Source organism: Gymnogyps californianus, chromosome 24 (assembly GCF_018139145.2).
Source record: "Gymnogyps californianus isolate 813 chromosome 24, ASM1813914v2, whole genome shotgun sequence".
Taxonomy (NCBI): domain Eukaryota; kingdom Metazoa; phylum Chordata; class Aves; order Accipitriformes; family Cathartidae; genus Gymnogyps; species Gymnogyps californianus.
In genome coordinates this window covers 4,576,426-4,589,421 of record NC_059494.1, presented here as the reverse complement: position 1 = coordinate 4,589,421, position 12,996 = coordinate 4,576,426, and the positions used below count along the sequence as shown (strand labels likewise).

General features: G+C 64.6%; 1 protein-coding gene across 2 annotated transcripts; it reads right to left on the bottom strand.

Annotated features, from left to right (window-relative positions):
- Nucleotides 1–509: 509 nt before the first annotated feature.
- On the bottom strand, nt 510–12,541 carry MKNK2 (MAPK interacting serine/threonine kinase 2). Of its 2 annotated transcripts, none has more exons than XM_050910395.1 (13): nt 12,486–12,541; nt 10,061–10,142; nt 9,768–9,869; nt 9,507–9,604; nt 8,426–8,505; nt 7,808–7,881; nt 7,623–7,727; nt 7,248–7,303; nt 6,925–7,020; nt 5,122–5,316; nt 4,865–5,029; nt 4,714–4,757; nt 510–822 (listed from the first exon to the last, which is right to left on the bottom strand). In XM_050910395.1, exons 1-13 carry the CDS (start codon nt 12,531–12,533, stop codon nt 795–797), a joined length of 1,173 nt encoding a protein of 390 aa, XP_050766352.1. In that variant the 5' UTR covers nt 12,534–12,541; the 3' UTR covers nt 510–794. The 2 variants fall into 2 exon arrangements, with proteins under 2 accessions (XP_050766352.1, XP_050766351.1); XM_050910394.1 differs by lacking the exon at nt 510–822 and adding an exon at nt 3,900–4,421.
- Nucleotides 12,542–12,996: the final 455 nt, after the last annotated feature.

Here is a 12,996-nt window from a genome sequence, read left to right as displayed (position 1 = left end):
CTGATCACCCCAGGCCCTGCTGCTGCCCATATCCCCATTCCTCTTGCCTCTGTTTCCCCCTCCACAACCTGACAGATAAGCAGGGGTGGAAAATGGGCCAGGGGCAGCCCCGAGGGGTGGCAGGGCAGCAGGCAGCCTCCGCACCGCTGCCTGCGGCTGGCAGAGAGCGCAGTGCTGCACCGTGACCCTCCAACCCCCGTTTGGGGATTGAAGGGATCCCATCACCCCACTGGGAAAAGCAGGTCAGGGCCTGAGCCGCTGCCAGCCCGTATTCCTGCATCCGCACCCGCCATCCTGCAGTTCCAGCCCTGCCCCCAGCCACCCTCCCAGCCCCCTTGGGACCAGTAGTGGGCTGGGAAGGAGCTGGTGGAGACTGGGAAGGACGACAGTGGGAACAGCCCTTGGATGGAGTGCAGGGAGGCTTCCCCGCTGCCACCTGCCCGATCCCCCACAGCGGCCACCGACGGCCCCGTGGTGCCCAGCCTGCCCGCAGCCACGTGCCGACCACGTAGGTCTCAATGCATTTTTATTAAATTCTTACAAAACAGAATACAAAATTCTGGCATCAACAATTGTTATAAAGGAAAACTTCAATTCAGCTGTATCAGTTCACCTGGTACATACAGTAAAGTGCTTGTTTTTGTGGTTTTTTTTTTCCTTTTTTGTTTTTTTTTGTGGTTTTTTTTTCCATTTTAATTTTTGTTTTCCAGCCAGCCCCCAGAGCAGAGGCTGCTGTTGTACAAACCAACAGTGCGTTAACATGACTCTTGTCGAACCAGCTTTGGCAGTCTTCATCAATTGTAAAGTGGAGAAAGTTTCTCCCTGTTTTGATAAAAAAAAAGTTAGCTTCACAGTAAATGTTTCTAACCAGTTCTAAGTCGAGTTAGTCGGCTGAAGGAAGGGCGGGGGGAAGAAGAGGAAGCCAAAACACTTAAAATTTCCAGCTTAAAAAAAAAAGAAAAAAATCTTTTTGAACTTGGTTTCCAAGACAGATGCTCTATGGGGGGGAAAGGCTTTGAAAGAGGAAGAGGAGGAAGAAGGGCATTGGTGAGAGGGGTTAGCTGGTGCCAGACCACAGGTCGGGGAGCATCTGTCTGGAAACCATGCTGGGAGAGGCGCTGGCAGCAGGGAGGGGACGTCCGGCCCTGGCACGAGCATCTCCCCAGCTGGCCTGGTGCAGTGCTGAGCCCTGCACTGCCGAGGCACCCACGGGTCCCCGACACTGCCGCGAGTGAGGGCCAGAGGTGTTTCAGAGTCAATCCCCCAGCTCTAGAGGCATTTAAGGATCCTCTATAAACGCACAGACCCTGCCACGCACGTCACACCAGAGCTGCTGGGAGCTCACCATCCCGGCAGCACAGGTCCCCGTCCCCCAAGTGCCATGCCAGGAGTGCCGGGTCCACGGTCAAACTGAACCCCCGAGCCAAAACGCGAAGCCGAGCCTGGGCCGAGCAACCAGCAAAGAGCTCGGATGCTCCCCGGCATGTCCATCCCCCCCCGATGCAAACAACCGCAGCATCTGCCAGCTGCGGGCATCCCCGGCCGAGGATGCCCACGCGTCAGCAAAGCGCCCACGGGGACGAGCTCCCGCACAGCACAGGTCACCCAGGCCACACGCCAGCCTTCAGAAGAGTGTGTCTGCAGAAGAGATAGGTCTTACGCGTGGGAAGAGGGGGAAACTCTGCCAACAAAAGCACGGGGGACAAAAATATTTCAGAGACATCCCCCTGCCATACCCTTCCCACAATTTTTTTTTTTTTTTTTAAAAAAAGGCTGCGGCGTGCAGCATTAACAATAGCTTTCACAATACCAGCTCAAGGCATCGCGTACTGTACATCATTCAAGTATTTCTTAATATAAGACAACAAGGAATTATCTACAACTGATAAAACAAAATAAGCTATAAAAAGTAACAATGTACAATCAAGATGGATTTTTTTTTTTCCTTTAAAGGAGGCCTCTCCAGGGTGTCCCGGTGCCTGCGTGGAGGGGTCTCCCCTTGCCGCCGCTGCTGCCACCACCCTGCTCCTCCCCACCCCGCGCGGTGGGACCGGGGGCACCCGGGGGAGAGGGCAGATCGCAAGTGCAAGGCAGTTTTGGGGGGCAGGGGAGCCGCCCTCCCCGACCCACCAATGCCGCTCGGCAGGAGGGCCAGGAAGGGCGAGAAAAGACGGTCCCCTGCCCCAAACTCCATCAACACCCGAGATCATCATCTCCCGAGATAACTCACACACACCTCCCTGAAACAAAAAACAACATGTATTGCATAGTATTGCTGTCAGCAGTCTTAAAATAAAAAGGAGAACTTTTTTTTTTCGGAGACAGTGACTGTCTTCAGCTGAAGACCCGGGGAAGTCTCTTCCCCAGCCCAAAGCAAGCTCCCAAAGCCTTCACCTGTGCACACGATGGGCTGAGGCTGCTTTTTCAAAATACAAAGCTCAAAGCATTGAGTTGGAAGGGAAAGAAGATTGTTAACGAAGGGGGCACCCTCCCTCCCGGTGGGACATGGGGACGGCAGTGGGTGCAGCTCGGTGGCACGACCCACGGCCGTGCCTGCAGCGGGGAGCAGGTTTGCTGCTCTGGCTTGGTGCAGGGGGTGTTTTGAGGAGCTGGAGGCCAGCCCGGCTCCGAGCATGGGTGCCGCTTGCTCGCCCAGACCAATCCAGCCCTGCACGGCAGAAACCAGCCAAAGGCCTCGTCCCGATTCAGCATCCCAAGTCCTTCCTCCATGCACATTCCCTCCCTTCCCCAAAGCAAGCTCTGAGGAAAGGGCAATGCCATGCATGCACACACATGGACACACATGCACACACATGAACACACATGCCCAGCTCTCCCCAGCCCCCATCAGACCCTGCACCACCCAGCCGCTGCTGCCCTGACCCCAAACCCTCCAGCCCCACATCCCGAGCCCTCCCCAGGCTGCTCCCCCACGCAGTGGCCCTTGGGTGCTGCCACCAGCCTGGCTGCCGGCCCACCGGCATCCCCGGGGCACTCAGCACCCTCCGCGCCCCCAGACCCTCCCGCCCCGGCAGCCTCGGGGCCAGCCCGAAGCCACACCAGGTCACACCGCCCTGCAGCAGGTCCCAACGCTCTTTAAGGGGGGGTCCTTGGCTTTCCATAGAGCACCCTCCTGTTCCCAGAGGGGTATTTTTTGGCTGCTCCAGCTGCCCTGGAGACCTCATCTCCCCCCTTGCACCTCCAAGAGGGCACAGCCACCGGCAAGCAGCCCCTCCAAAAACAGGGGTGCAACACCCAACCCAGCGCAAGAGCACGGCCCCAGACGCCTGTGCATCCCCCGGCTCTGACCTTACCCCCGGGGAGCCACCAGCCGGAGCACGGGAAGAAAGGAAGACATTTCTCCGTGCCCTGTAGAGAAGCACAGCTAGCAATTTAAAACCAATAATAATTAAAAAAAAAAAAAAAAAAAAGAAAAAAGGGGGTGAATAGCTTATTCTGGAAGCAGGCTGCCGAGGAGAGAGGGCAGCTTGGTGGGACGGGGCGCTGCTCCCTCACTGGCACTGTCTCTCCCCGGCCCAAGCAGTTCCCTGCACAACGCCCACCGTGTCCCCCCGAAGCGCAGCCGGGGATGCCCCCGAGCACGGGACGGAGGGGCTCCCCGCACCCAGGAGGTGCCTCCCGGACCCCTGGGGGGGGGGGGGGTTTATGGGATCTACCCCAACATCGGAGGAAGACCTGCAGCTCCGAGGGGAAGGACGAGGTTAAAACGCGACTCCTGTTGTTGAAAACGCGACCGAGGGTCTTTTGTTCACAGTATGAAATGAGCTGAAATCGTCAAAGCAGCCGCGGATACAAAGAGTCCTTTGGTGTCGGGGGGGGGGGGGGGGGAAAAATGTCATAGGAGAAACCAAGAGTCAGGAAACAAAAGTCTGTGTGTCTGTCAGATGTCCTTGAGTGTGCCCTGGGTGAAGCAACCTCACGCTTGATTTAATACCTTAAAAAAAAAAAGATCTTAAACAAACCCTCCCACCCCCAGACCTACAAGATCAGCAAAACCTTGGAAACCAGCCACAGGGACGAGTCCTGATCTTGTCACTAGCCAGAAACAGTGGGGTTTTTGGGGTGGGGGGGGGAGAAAGAAAGAAAGAAAGAGGAGGGGGACACGGGGTACAGCAGGTCCGAGGGGCACAGCTCAGGCTTGGTCGGCCACCAGGACCAGTGGGGCCACCAGGTGCTGCCCGGGGGCCACCGCCTTGGCCAGGCTGCTCTTCTGCCGCCGCTTGGCCAGCTTGGACTCGGAGGGGGGGGAGAGCTGCATGGCCCGTGAGGTAGCTTTGATGATGATGGGTCGTGCTTCCTCCTCCGCCTCCTCCTCCTCATCCTCGTCGCGCCGCGTCAGCTGGCGGTTGACGGCGATGGCCTCGGCGGCGAAGGAGGTGAGCTCTTTGGCACTGCTGTTCCTGCGGGGGAGGCAGGGGCTCAGGGTGGGATTTGGGGGGGGGGGGGGGCTGGAAAGATGTTGGGGTCAAATATCAGGGTGTTCCCCCTTGCGTGCATGCCACGCCGGACCGGTCAGGCACCAAAAACACGGCTCAAACCCAAATCACATACTGCAACCGCTGCCCAGACAGCGAGAGCTGTGGCAGAGCCCCCAAAAAGCAGCAAGAGTGGAGAGTGGCCCGCTGGAGAGAGGAGCCAGGATTTGGGGGGCTGGGACAGGTCCCCCCCCATCCCAGGGCCGCCTGTACTCACCTCTGCAGGATGATGGGGGTCGGCAGGGTGTTATCTGGGGCGCACTGCAATGAAACGCAGCCGGTTCAGAGCCGGGCATCCCACAGCGGGGTGTCCCCCACCCCAGCTTTGGGGGGGGGGGGGAAAGAGGGAGGAGCAGGGCAGCACTCACCCCCTGCACCCAGGGGTGCTCCAGGACCTGGGCCGCGCTGAGCCGCTTCTTGGCATCTCTCACCAGCAGTTTGGAAATGAGGTCTTTGGCTCCGAAGGAGATGTGCGCCCAGTCCTTGTCGGGAAACTCGTACTTCCCCTCCTGGATGCTCTCGAAGAGCATGTTCTGGCGGGGGGAAAGAAATAAAAGGGGCTGAGCCGGGAGCGATGCTGCCAAACCGGCGGCGGGTTTCGGCGATGCCGGGGTCCCCCGCGCACCTGGCAGGTGTGGCACGCCTCGCCCCGGTCCCAGCCGCAGTCGGAACCGCAGTGGCCCACGAAGGGGGGGTACCCGCTCAGCATGATGTACAGGATGACGCCCAGGCTCCACAGGTCGCAGCGCTTGTCGTAGATGGACGCCTCCTCATTGAAGGCTTCCACCACCTCCGGGGCCATGTACTCGGCGGAGCCGCACTGCGGGGAGAGGCGGGGGTGAGCCCCAGCACAGGGGCACCAAAGGATGAGGGACTGATGGGGCAGAGCTGTGCTGGTGCTGGCTGGGGGGGTGGGGGGGGGTCCTGCCAGAGCTACGGGGCTGCACCCCCTGAAATGAGGGTGCAGACACGGCTGCTTCCCGGGTTTGCTCCTGGCAGGGCAGATCACCCCTGCCAGGTTTCCTACCACACCCTGCCACGCAGGGGATGCCACAGACCTGCCTCTCTGGGGGTCACCCAACGGGAGGCTGCCATCCCCCCCCCCCCCCCCCCCCAAAAAAAAAAAGCCTAAAGGGGTGCAACCCCCTCCCAGGCACCCCCACAGGGCAGCACCGGGGAGGCTGGACCCACACCCCACAGCGCCGCCACCGCCGCCGCCACCCAACCGGCTCAGCGGGGCAGCATCCGTCCCATCGCCTGGGAGCGGCCGCAAAACACCGCGGGCAGGCGGCGGGTACGAGCCTGCTCTGCCTGTTCCCCTGCCTGACGCAGGCAGAGCCACCGGAGCAGGCGCGGGATCCGGTGCCAGAGGAGTTAACACTGATGCAAGGAGAGGCAAGAGCCAGCAGCCCCGTTCCCCTATCGCTCCCGGGACTCTGGGGCTTTCCAGCGCACGTGACCCCGCAGCCCACACAGGCCTCGTGACCAGGGGAGAAAAAAGCTGCAGCCAGCAGATAATCACCCCATAACAGAGGCCTCCTAACGAGAGGCCTCACCAGCCCCAGCAGCTGATGCCACTGCAGGAAAGAAAAAAAAAAAACCAACCCCAACCACCAGCACCCTGCAGCAGAGCTTTAACCCTGCAGGGACCGGGGCGGCCGCCCCCTCTAACCCCCATTGCTGAGAACGGGGAAACTCGGGACACCTCAGAAATTCAGATTCTGCCCCAGGAGGAGGGTAAACGTGGAGGAACGAGAGGGCTGGGGAGTTTTGGCCCCCACATCTGCTGTTGTGCACCCTGCATCGGCTGGGCTCTGCCCTCCCTGGCACGTGAGCACCCCGAAAACATCCAGGGTGCAGAGCAACAGCTTGCATACGGGTGGGCCCTGCTGCTGGCGGCGATAAGGGGAGTGGGCAGGCTCAGCGTCCCCCCAGGAGGGTGGGACGGCTCCGTGCAACACAGGGGTCACCCCAAAAGCTTTCGGGGTGTCTACCCTGTAGGGTCTGCATCACATGCAAGCAGCATCCCGCAGCAGGGAGCTCCAGCCCCCTCTCACCCACGACTGGGGGAATCACAGAGGCCCCCCCAGCCCCCCCCCCCCCCCCCCCCAGCCTCTTGCCTGACCCACTTCTCCCCGTGAACGCCAGCCTCCCCGCGGCCGCCTCCACCGGGGCTGGCTGTTGCTAAGGCTCTCGGCAGCCCGGGCTGTGCGCCAGCCCCCCCCCGCGCTGCCTGCCCCCCCCCCGCATTATGTAACCACATCTCACCCGGTGCTGGGGGGGGGGGGGGTGGACACACAGCATCAGCGACAGGAGCGACGAGCAGGGGGGGTGTCCACACACAGCCCCATCCCCAAAGCCTGCGGGGCAGCTGGGGGGGGCCCCCCAAAGGACAGCCCCCCCCCCCCCCCAGGCGTCGCACGCTTACCGGGGTGAGCAGCTCCGGGGTGGAGATGGGGGAGCAATCGCCGTTGAGTTTGATGCCGCTTCCCAGGTCAAAGTCACAGATCTTCACTGGGGAGACCTGTCGGGGGGGGGAAGGAGTGGTTGGTGATCCCCCCCTGCCAGCAGCCCCCCCGGGACCACAGCCTTGCTTTCACACCCCAGCTGTTAACGCCTGGTCACGTCATGCTTCACACCACCCCGTGCATCCCCCACGGGGACCCATCCCCACCGGGCAGCACCCCCCTGCACCCACCACCCCCGGCAGCACCCCCCTGCACCTGCCACCCCTGGCTGCTCCCCGCTCACCTGGTCCGGGCTCTCACACAGAATATTTTCTGGTTTTAGATCCCTGTGTGCGATTCCTGGGGGGAGAAGAGGCAATGAAAGCAAAAATCTCCCCCTACAAGACCTCCATGGTGAAAGGTCTGGGGGTGGCACAGGGATCCCTCTCTCCCCACCCCAAATCACCGCCTGCGTCGTGGCAAAGGGCAAAAATTGCTGCTGGCCCCAAGTCCCGGCCAAACCGGAGGAACAGGCTCCGCACCACAAAAAGCCTCATGATGCAGCTGGGCCTGACCCTGCGTGCCCGGGGCCGGCACTGTCCCCCGGGGCTGGAGGATGCGGGGAGGCAGCAGCCCCCCCGGGGCAGGCACGGCAGCACCCCGGGGCATCCCAGCTCACCTTTGTTGTGCAAAAAGTGCAGGGCGCTGGCGATATCCTGCACCACCACGCTGGCCTCCAGCTCGTTGAAGTGGCGTCTCCGATGGATGTGGGTCAGGATGGAGCCTGCAGCCAGGCGAGAGCAGAGCGGGGGCTCGTGGGGGCTCCTGCCGCCCCGGCTCCCCCCACCCCGGCACCGCACTCACCTCCTCTCATCTTCTCAAACACCAGGTAAAACCTCTCCTCCTCCTCAAAGAACTCGATCAGCTCCAGGACGTTCCTGCAGGGACAGCAGCATCAGCCCAGCATCCCCCCAAAAATCTCCCGGGGTCCCCCCTCCCCACAGCCCCCCGCACCCCCAGCCAGCATGGGTCGTCAGGGGGGGATGCGGGACTGGAAAACTGGGTTTTCAGTGATTGAAACCACACGGATGGGGCCCCCCAGCCACATTCCAGGGGGGAGAGGGACTTTCGGCGCCCGGCTCCGCTCCCTAATTGCTCGCAGACCCTCCTGGCTCGCTCGCCCCTCTCCAGAAACAGCCCCGCTCAGCAGCTTTCCGCGGCGGGACGGCAAACGCCGCGGCAGTGGCTCGGCTCGCCCCTCGGCACCGCTCCAACTTGGCCGCTGCGGCCCCCGTTGTCATGGCAAACCGCTTAACGTCGCCTCGAGATGCTCCCGCGCCGGCCGGCGAGGCCAAGGGGAGGGAGCGCCGCGCGGGAGGGCGGCCTGGCTGCAGCCCACGGGTGTCTCGAACATCAGCCCGGTCTCAGCCTACTCCCCGTACCCATGGCGGAGGGGGGGGGGCGGTGGCTGCCCCACGGTACCTGTGTCCCTGGCACTGATACAGCATCTCCACCTCCCGGAAGACCCTGCTGCGGATGTGTCCCAGGCGCTTCTCTATGATCTGAAACGCAACGAGGGGGAGGCTCAGGGAGAGGCACCACTGCCGGCGAGGGGCCGGGACCGGCAACCACCACACCCCCCAGCCAGCCGGCGCTGGGGACCCCCGGGGCCGGGCGGAGGCAGGCAGGGGGTGCCCGAAGGGGTTAAGGCAGCAGAACAGGCTGTTCCCGGTGTCGGTGCCAAGCCGCTCCCTCCCGGGCCGCAGCCAAGGCGAGCTCCATGTGACACCGCCAAGCCCCGGCAGCGGAGAAGGGCCCTTCGCCCCACTGGGCGCTGGCACAGCGGGTGCCTGGCAGATGTGCCATGGGGTGGGCAGGGGGTCCCCATCCACAGCCTCGTGGGGGGGAGAGCTGGGTGCTCCCACTGGCCCCAGCCCTTCGGGACACACACAGCACCTGACCGCCATGCAGCCCTCCCCGCTGCCTCAGTTTCCCCACTGGGGCACCCAAAGGCCCCCCCCCCCCCGGGGCGATGGGGGAAGCCAAGTTCCCCTTGCATTTGGCTGCATTTTGACACAGGGCCCATCCCAGCCCCCTCGCGCCGTGGCTGGGAGCCTGCGGGGTGCAAGGCCACGGGACCACCATCCCCAACCCCCTCCGGCACCCACATGCTCGCAGGGGCATGGAGACCTCCCCGGGGCGAGCGGGAGCTGGCCACCCTGCCGGCACCACATGCCCCTGCTTGCCCCGAGTCCCCAGACGCGTCGCAAGCGTTAATTTAATCTCCCATCTGCCCTAATTTATAGGGAGAGGAGCGTGGCTAAGGGGGTTGACCAAGGTCCCAGAGCTGGGCGGTGGCAGAGGACGGTGTGCCACCTGCACAGCCCAGCCCTGCCATGCTCCTGCCCCTCTCCTTCCCCTCCAGCCCACGAAACCATCGTCCTGTGCCAGCACCGGATGGTCGTGGGAGCCGGGATAGCCCGAGATGGGGAGGGTGGAAAGGGAAACTGAGGCAGGGGGTGGGAGGGAGCTGCGTCTGCAGCCCCAAGCGGCAGAGCTTTACCTTCACCGCGTACTCCTTGTTGGTGATGAGGTTAATGCAGGACTGGACTCTGGCGTGGGCCCCTTCTCCCAGCACCTCCTCCTGCAGCTGGTAAACATCTGGCAGGGGAGAGGTCGCCTGAGCCGCCAGCCCCACCGCAGCATGGGACACCACTGCTGTCCCTTCTCCCCAGGCTGTCGCCGAGCCTGGGGATGCCAGGAGGGCCCCAGCCCTGTCCCAGGCCAGAGGGGACCCCTGGGGTCCCCAGGCAGCCCCACTCACCTTCAAACCTGCCGGAGAAGCTGTCGGTGGCTCTGCAGCGCTTCTTCTTCTTGTTCCTTTTCTTGGCGTCGGGGATATCGATGGGTTGACTTGAAGGCATGTCTGCGCCGGAGCAAAGCCACCAGCGTGAGTCACCCCCGTCCGCCCTACGCTCCCCCAGCATCGCCACCCTTGGGGCATCCCCCAAAGCCTTCGGGGGAACGCAAAGGGCCAACATCCTGGGGTCTGGGATGGGAGAAGCCCCCCCTGGGATGCAGCCCCACGGGAGGGCACCCACAGCACCCGCAGCTCACCGGGACGGGGCGGGCACTCAAAGTTGAAGACGGGCTCCAGGTGGTTGGACTGGTCGAACTCCAGGTCGAAGGGGTTTTGTCCCTGCGGGGGCCGAGAACAGGAGTGAGACGGCAGCTGCCGGATCAGCCGCCACCGGCCGCCCGCGCCGAGCCCAGTACGGACACAGAGCCCAGCACGCTCCTGGTCTTGGCATACACTCTGCTCACCCGCCCCGCCAGTGCGGGACACCGGCTTACGGTGCTGCTGCCGGAGGGACGTGGTGGAGCCCCAGGCAGAGCCAAAGGAGGAGGAGGAGGAGGAGGAAGGGTTTGACCACATCTCCTGATGGGGATGGTGCTGTGGGGTCATGCCTCCATGCCAGCAGCCCCAGGCCAGCACACGGGGGATGATGAGAGAGATTGGGGCCGCCCGCACCAACCCAACCCCAAGTCTCCACCCAGACCTGAACTACAGTGAGGGGGAAGAAAAGCCACAGAGCAGGACGGGCTCCAGAGCCACCGCACCACGTCCTCCCGGCTCCCTGCAAGGTCACGGTGGGCCGGAGCCCGCTCAGCCCCACTCCGGTGAATGTCATACCTGCTGGGCTGCGAGACACCCGCGACCTGGCAGGATCGGGCCGCACTCTAAACCCTCCCCGCACCCTGGATCGGCGAAGGGCATGGGAACCACTGCCTCCCCCACCCCAAACCCCGGTGGCTCTGGTCCCAGCACCCTGAAGGGGACGTGGGGACCCTCTGCCCCCCGCTCCCTGAGCCACTCCACCATGGGACGGGGCAGTACCGGGGGTGCCTGGCTGGGGAGGCGAAAGGGCCCCGTCCTCTCCAGGGTTACGAAATCTGTTTGGGTGGAGGTGGCAGCTCCCGGCGGCGTTCCCAAACCCGCCCCGGTGCCCCGGTGCCCGGGCCGGCTGCCAGCCCCAGAGCGTCACAGGAACAGCAAACCCCAGCCACCGCCGCCAGATACAGCCAGAAAGCTCCTGTTTACTGCTGGGGTGGCTCTCGGGGGGTCCCCACCATGGTGCAGGGGAGGAAAGGGGGGGGTGTCACACCAGGAGCACCCCCCACCAAGCACCACTCCAGATCTCTGGGGCCAAAACACTCCTGCCCAGCGTTTTGCCAGCTTCCCCCCGCCAAAAAAAAAAAAATCTGAATTTGCAGAGTGCAGCATTACCCTTCAGCTGCCAGCCCCCCCGCCCCGACCCCAGGTACGGCCCACGGCCCCTGCGTCAGGGTGGCCACCCCCCTGGGACGAGCAGCTCCAGCCCAAGTCCCCGCGCTGTGGGCAGGATGAGGCCTCCCGGGGGGAGCACACGGGGGGGGGGGGCACGGCGCCCTGCCAGCTGCCGCAGCACCGACACACAAAAGGTTTGGGGGATGGGAGGCGCGGGGCAGACGCTGCGCACCGGCTCCATCAGCACATCTGAGGTGTCGTCGTCGTCCCCCCCCCGTCCCTGTCCCCAGCCACCCGGTGGGGGGGGGGGGGTGGTGGTGGGGAGGGAGCCAAACCCCAGCCAAAAGCCTTAAAAGCAGGATTAGGTGTCAGCTAAAATAAGCCGGGCAGGTTTCGGGTGAGCTCCCAGCATCCCTCGGAGCGCCGGGAGCCAAACTAAACAAAGATCCCACGAAGCCGCTCGGCCGCATGCCGGGACAAGAGCGAGCATTCAGGGGAGCGGGACCCGGCAGGATCCGGCCCCCTCCCGCACACCCCGAGCGTGACAGCGGCCGCGATGGATGCGGTGTGACGGGGCACGGGGCTGACGGTGCCCTGGCCACCCCTGGGTGCAGCCGCAGCCCTGGGCTGGAGAACGTGTACGCCGGGCTGCCAGGATCTGGCCCTCGCACAAGATGCTTGCACAACAGGTCCTGCGCCGGGCTGGGCCTGGTGAGCCCCTGCAGCCCCCCCCACCCCACAGGCAGCCCCCCCCACCCCACGGCCCAGCACCCTGCTTGCAGATTAGGGGCGAATGGGTGCAGCTGGGTGGGGGGACAGTGCAACCCACGCACCCACTCCACGGGGGACCCCCGTGGGAGCTGCAGCAGAGTGAGCAAAGCCTTGCTGCAGCATCCCAGCGCCCACCCGGGGAGGGGGGGGAGGGCGGATCTGCAGACCCGACCCCCTGGAGCACCCCGATCCCCGGGGCGGGAGGGGGGGGTCCCACTGCCCGGTTTGGGTGGCAGCGCCCCCGGCGCTTCTTTCCTTCGGGGGGTGTCGGGGGGCGCGGCGGGCAGGAGATGGCTCGCCCCCCCTAACCCCCCCCAGGCAGGGGATGCGGTGCAGAGCGCTGCAGAGCGCAGGATCCGGCCGCCGCGGGCCCGCACCCCAGCCCCGGAGCCCCCCCCCCCCCCGGCGCGGCCCCGGAGCCCCCCCGGAGCATCCCTGGAACCCCCCCCCGGCGCGGCCCCAGGAAGGGGAGCAGCCCCTTACCTTGAAGGAGCGGTGGAAACCCGGGATCTCTGATTTCTTCTGCACCATCTTGCTGCGGGGGGGGGGGGCGGGGGGGGCGGCGTTGCTGGGAGAAATGGCGGGGCGAGGGGGGGGGTGGGTGGGAAAAAAAAAAAACCAAACACAAAGAGGGGGGGGGGAAGGGAGGCGGAGGGACGGGCAGAGCCGGAGGGGAGTCCGGGGGGTGGCCGAGACCTGCGGGGAGAGGAGGAGGCGGGGGGTGTAAGGGGGGGTGGGTGTCAGAGGGCTGCGGCCCCGCACGGAGCCCCCGGCCCCCCGCCCCGGCGGCGCTCACCGGCGCGGCCCCGCAGAGCCGCCCGCTGCTGGTGGTACCGCAGCCCGCACCGCCGCCCGCTCCGCTCCGCTCCGCTCCGCGCCGCCGCCGGGAGGGGACGCGCTGCCGCCGCCCCCGACAGCTTTATAGCGGCGGCCCCGGCCCGCCCCGGTCCGCCCCGGCCCGCCCCGCCGGGCGCCACCGCCCCGGGCACCCCCC

Excerpts from the sequence above, each read along its gene's own strand:
- MKNK2 (XM_050910394.1), bottom strand. The coding sequence starts at position 12,533 with ATGGTGCAGAAGAAATCAGAGATCCCGGGTTTCCACCGCTCCTTCAAG. Across the intron at positions 7,728-7,807 it reads GTTTGAGAAGATGAGAGGAG|GCTCCATCCTGACCCACATC; the intron begins GTGAGTGCGGTG and ends GCCTGGCTGCAG. Across the intron at positions 5,030-5,121 it reads AGGCGTGCCACACCTGCCAG|AACATGCTCTTCGAGAGCAT; the intron begins GTGCGCGGGGGA and ends TCCCCCCGCCAG.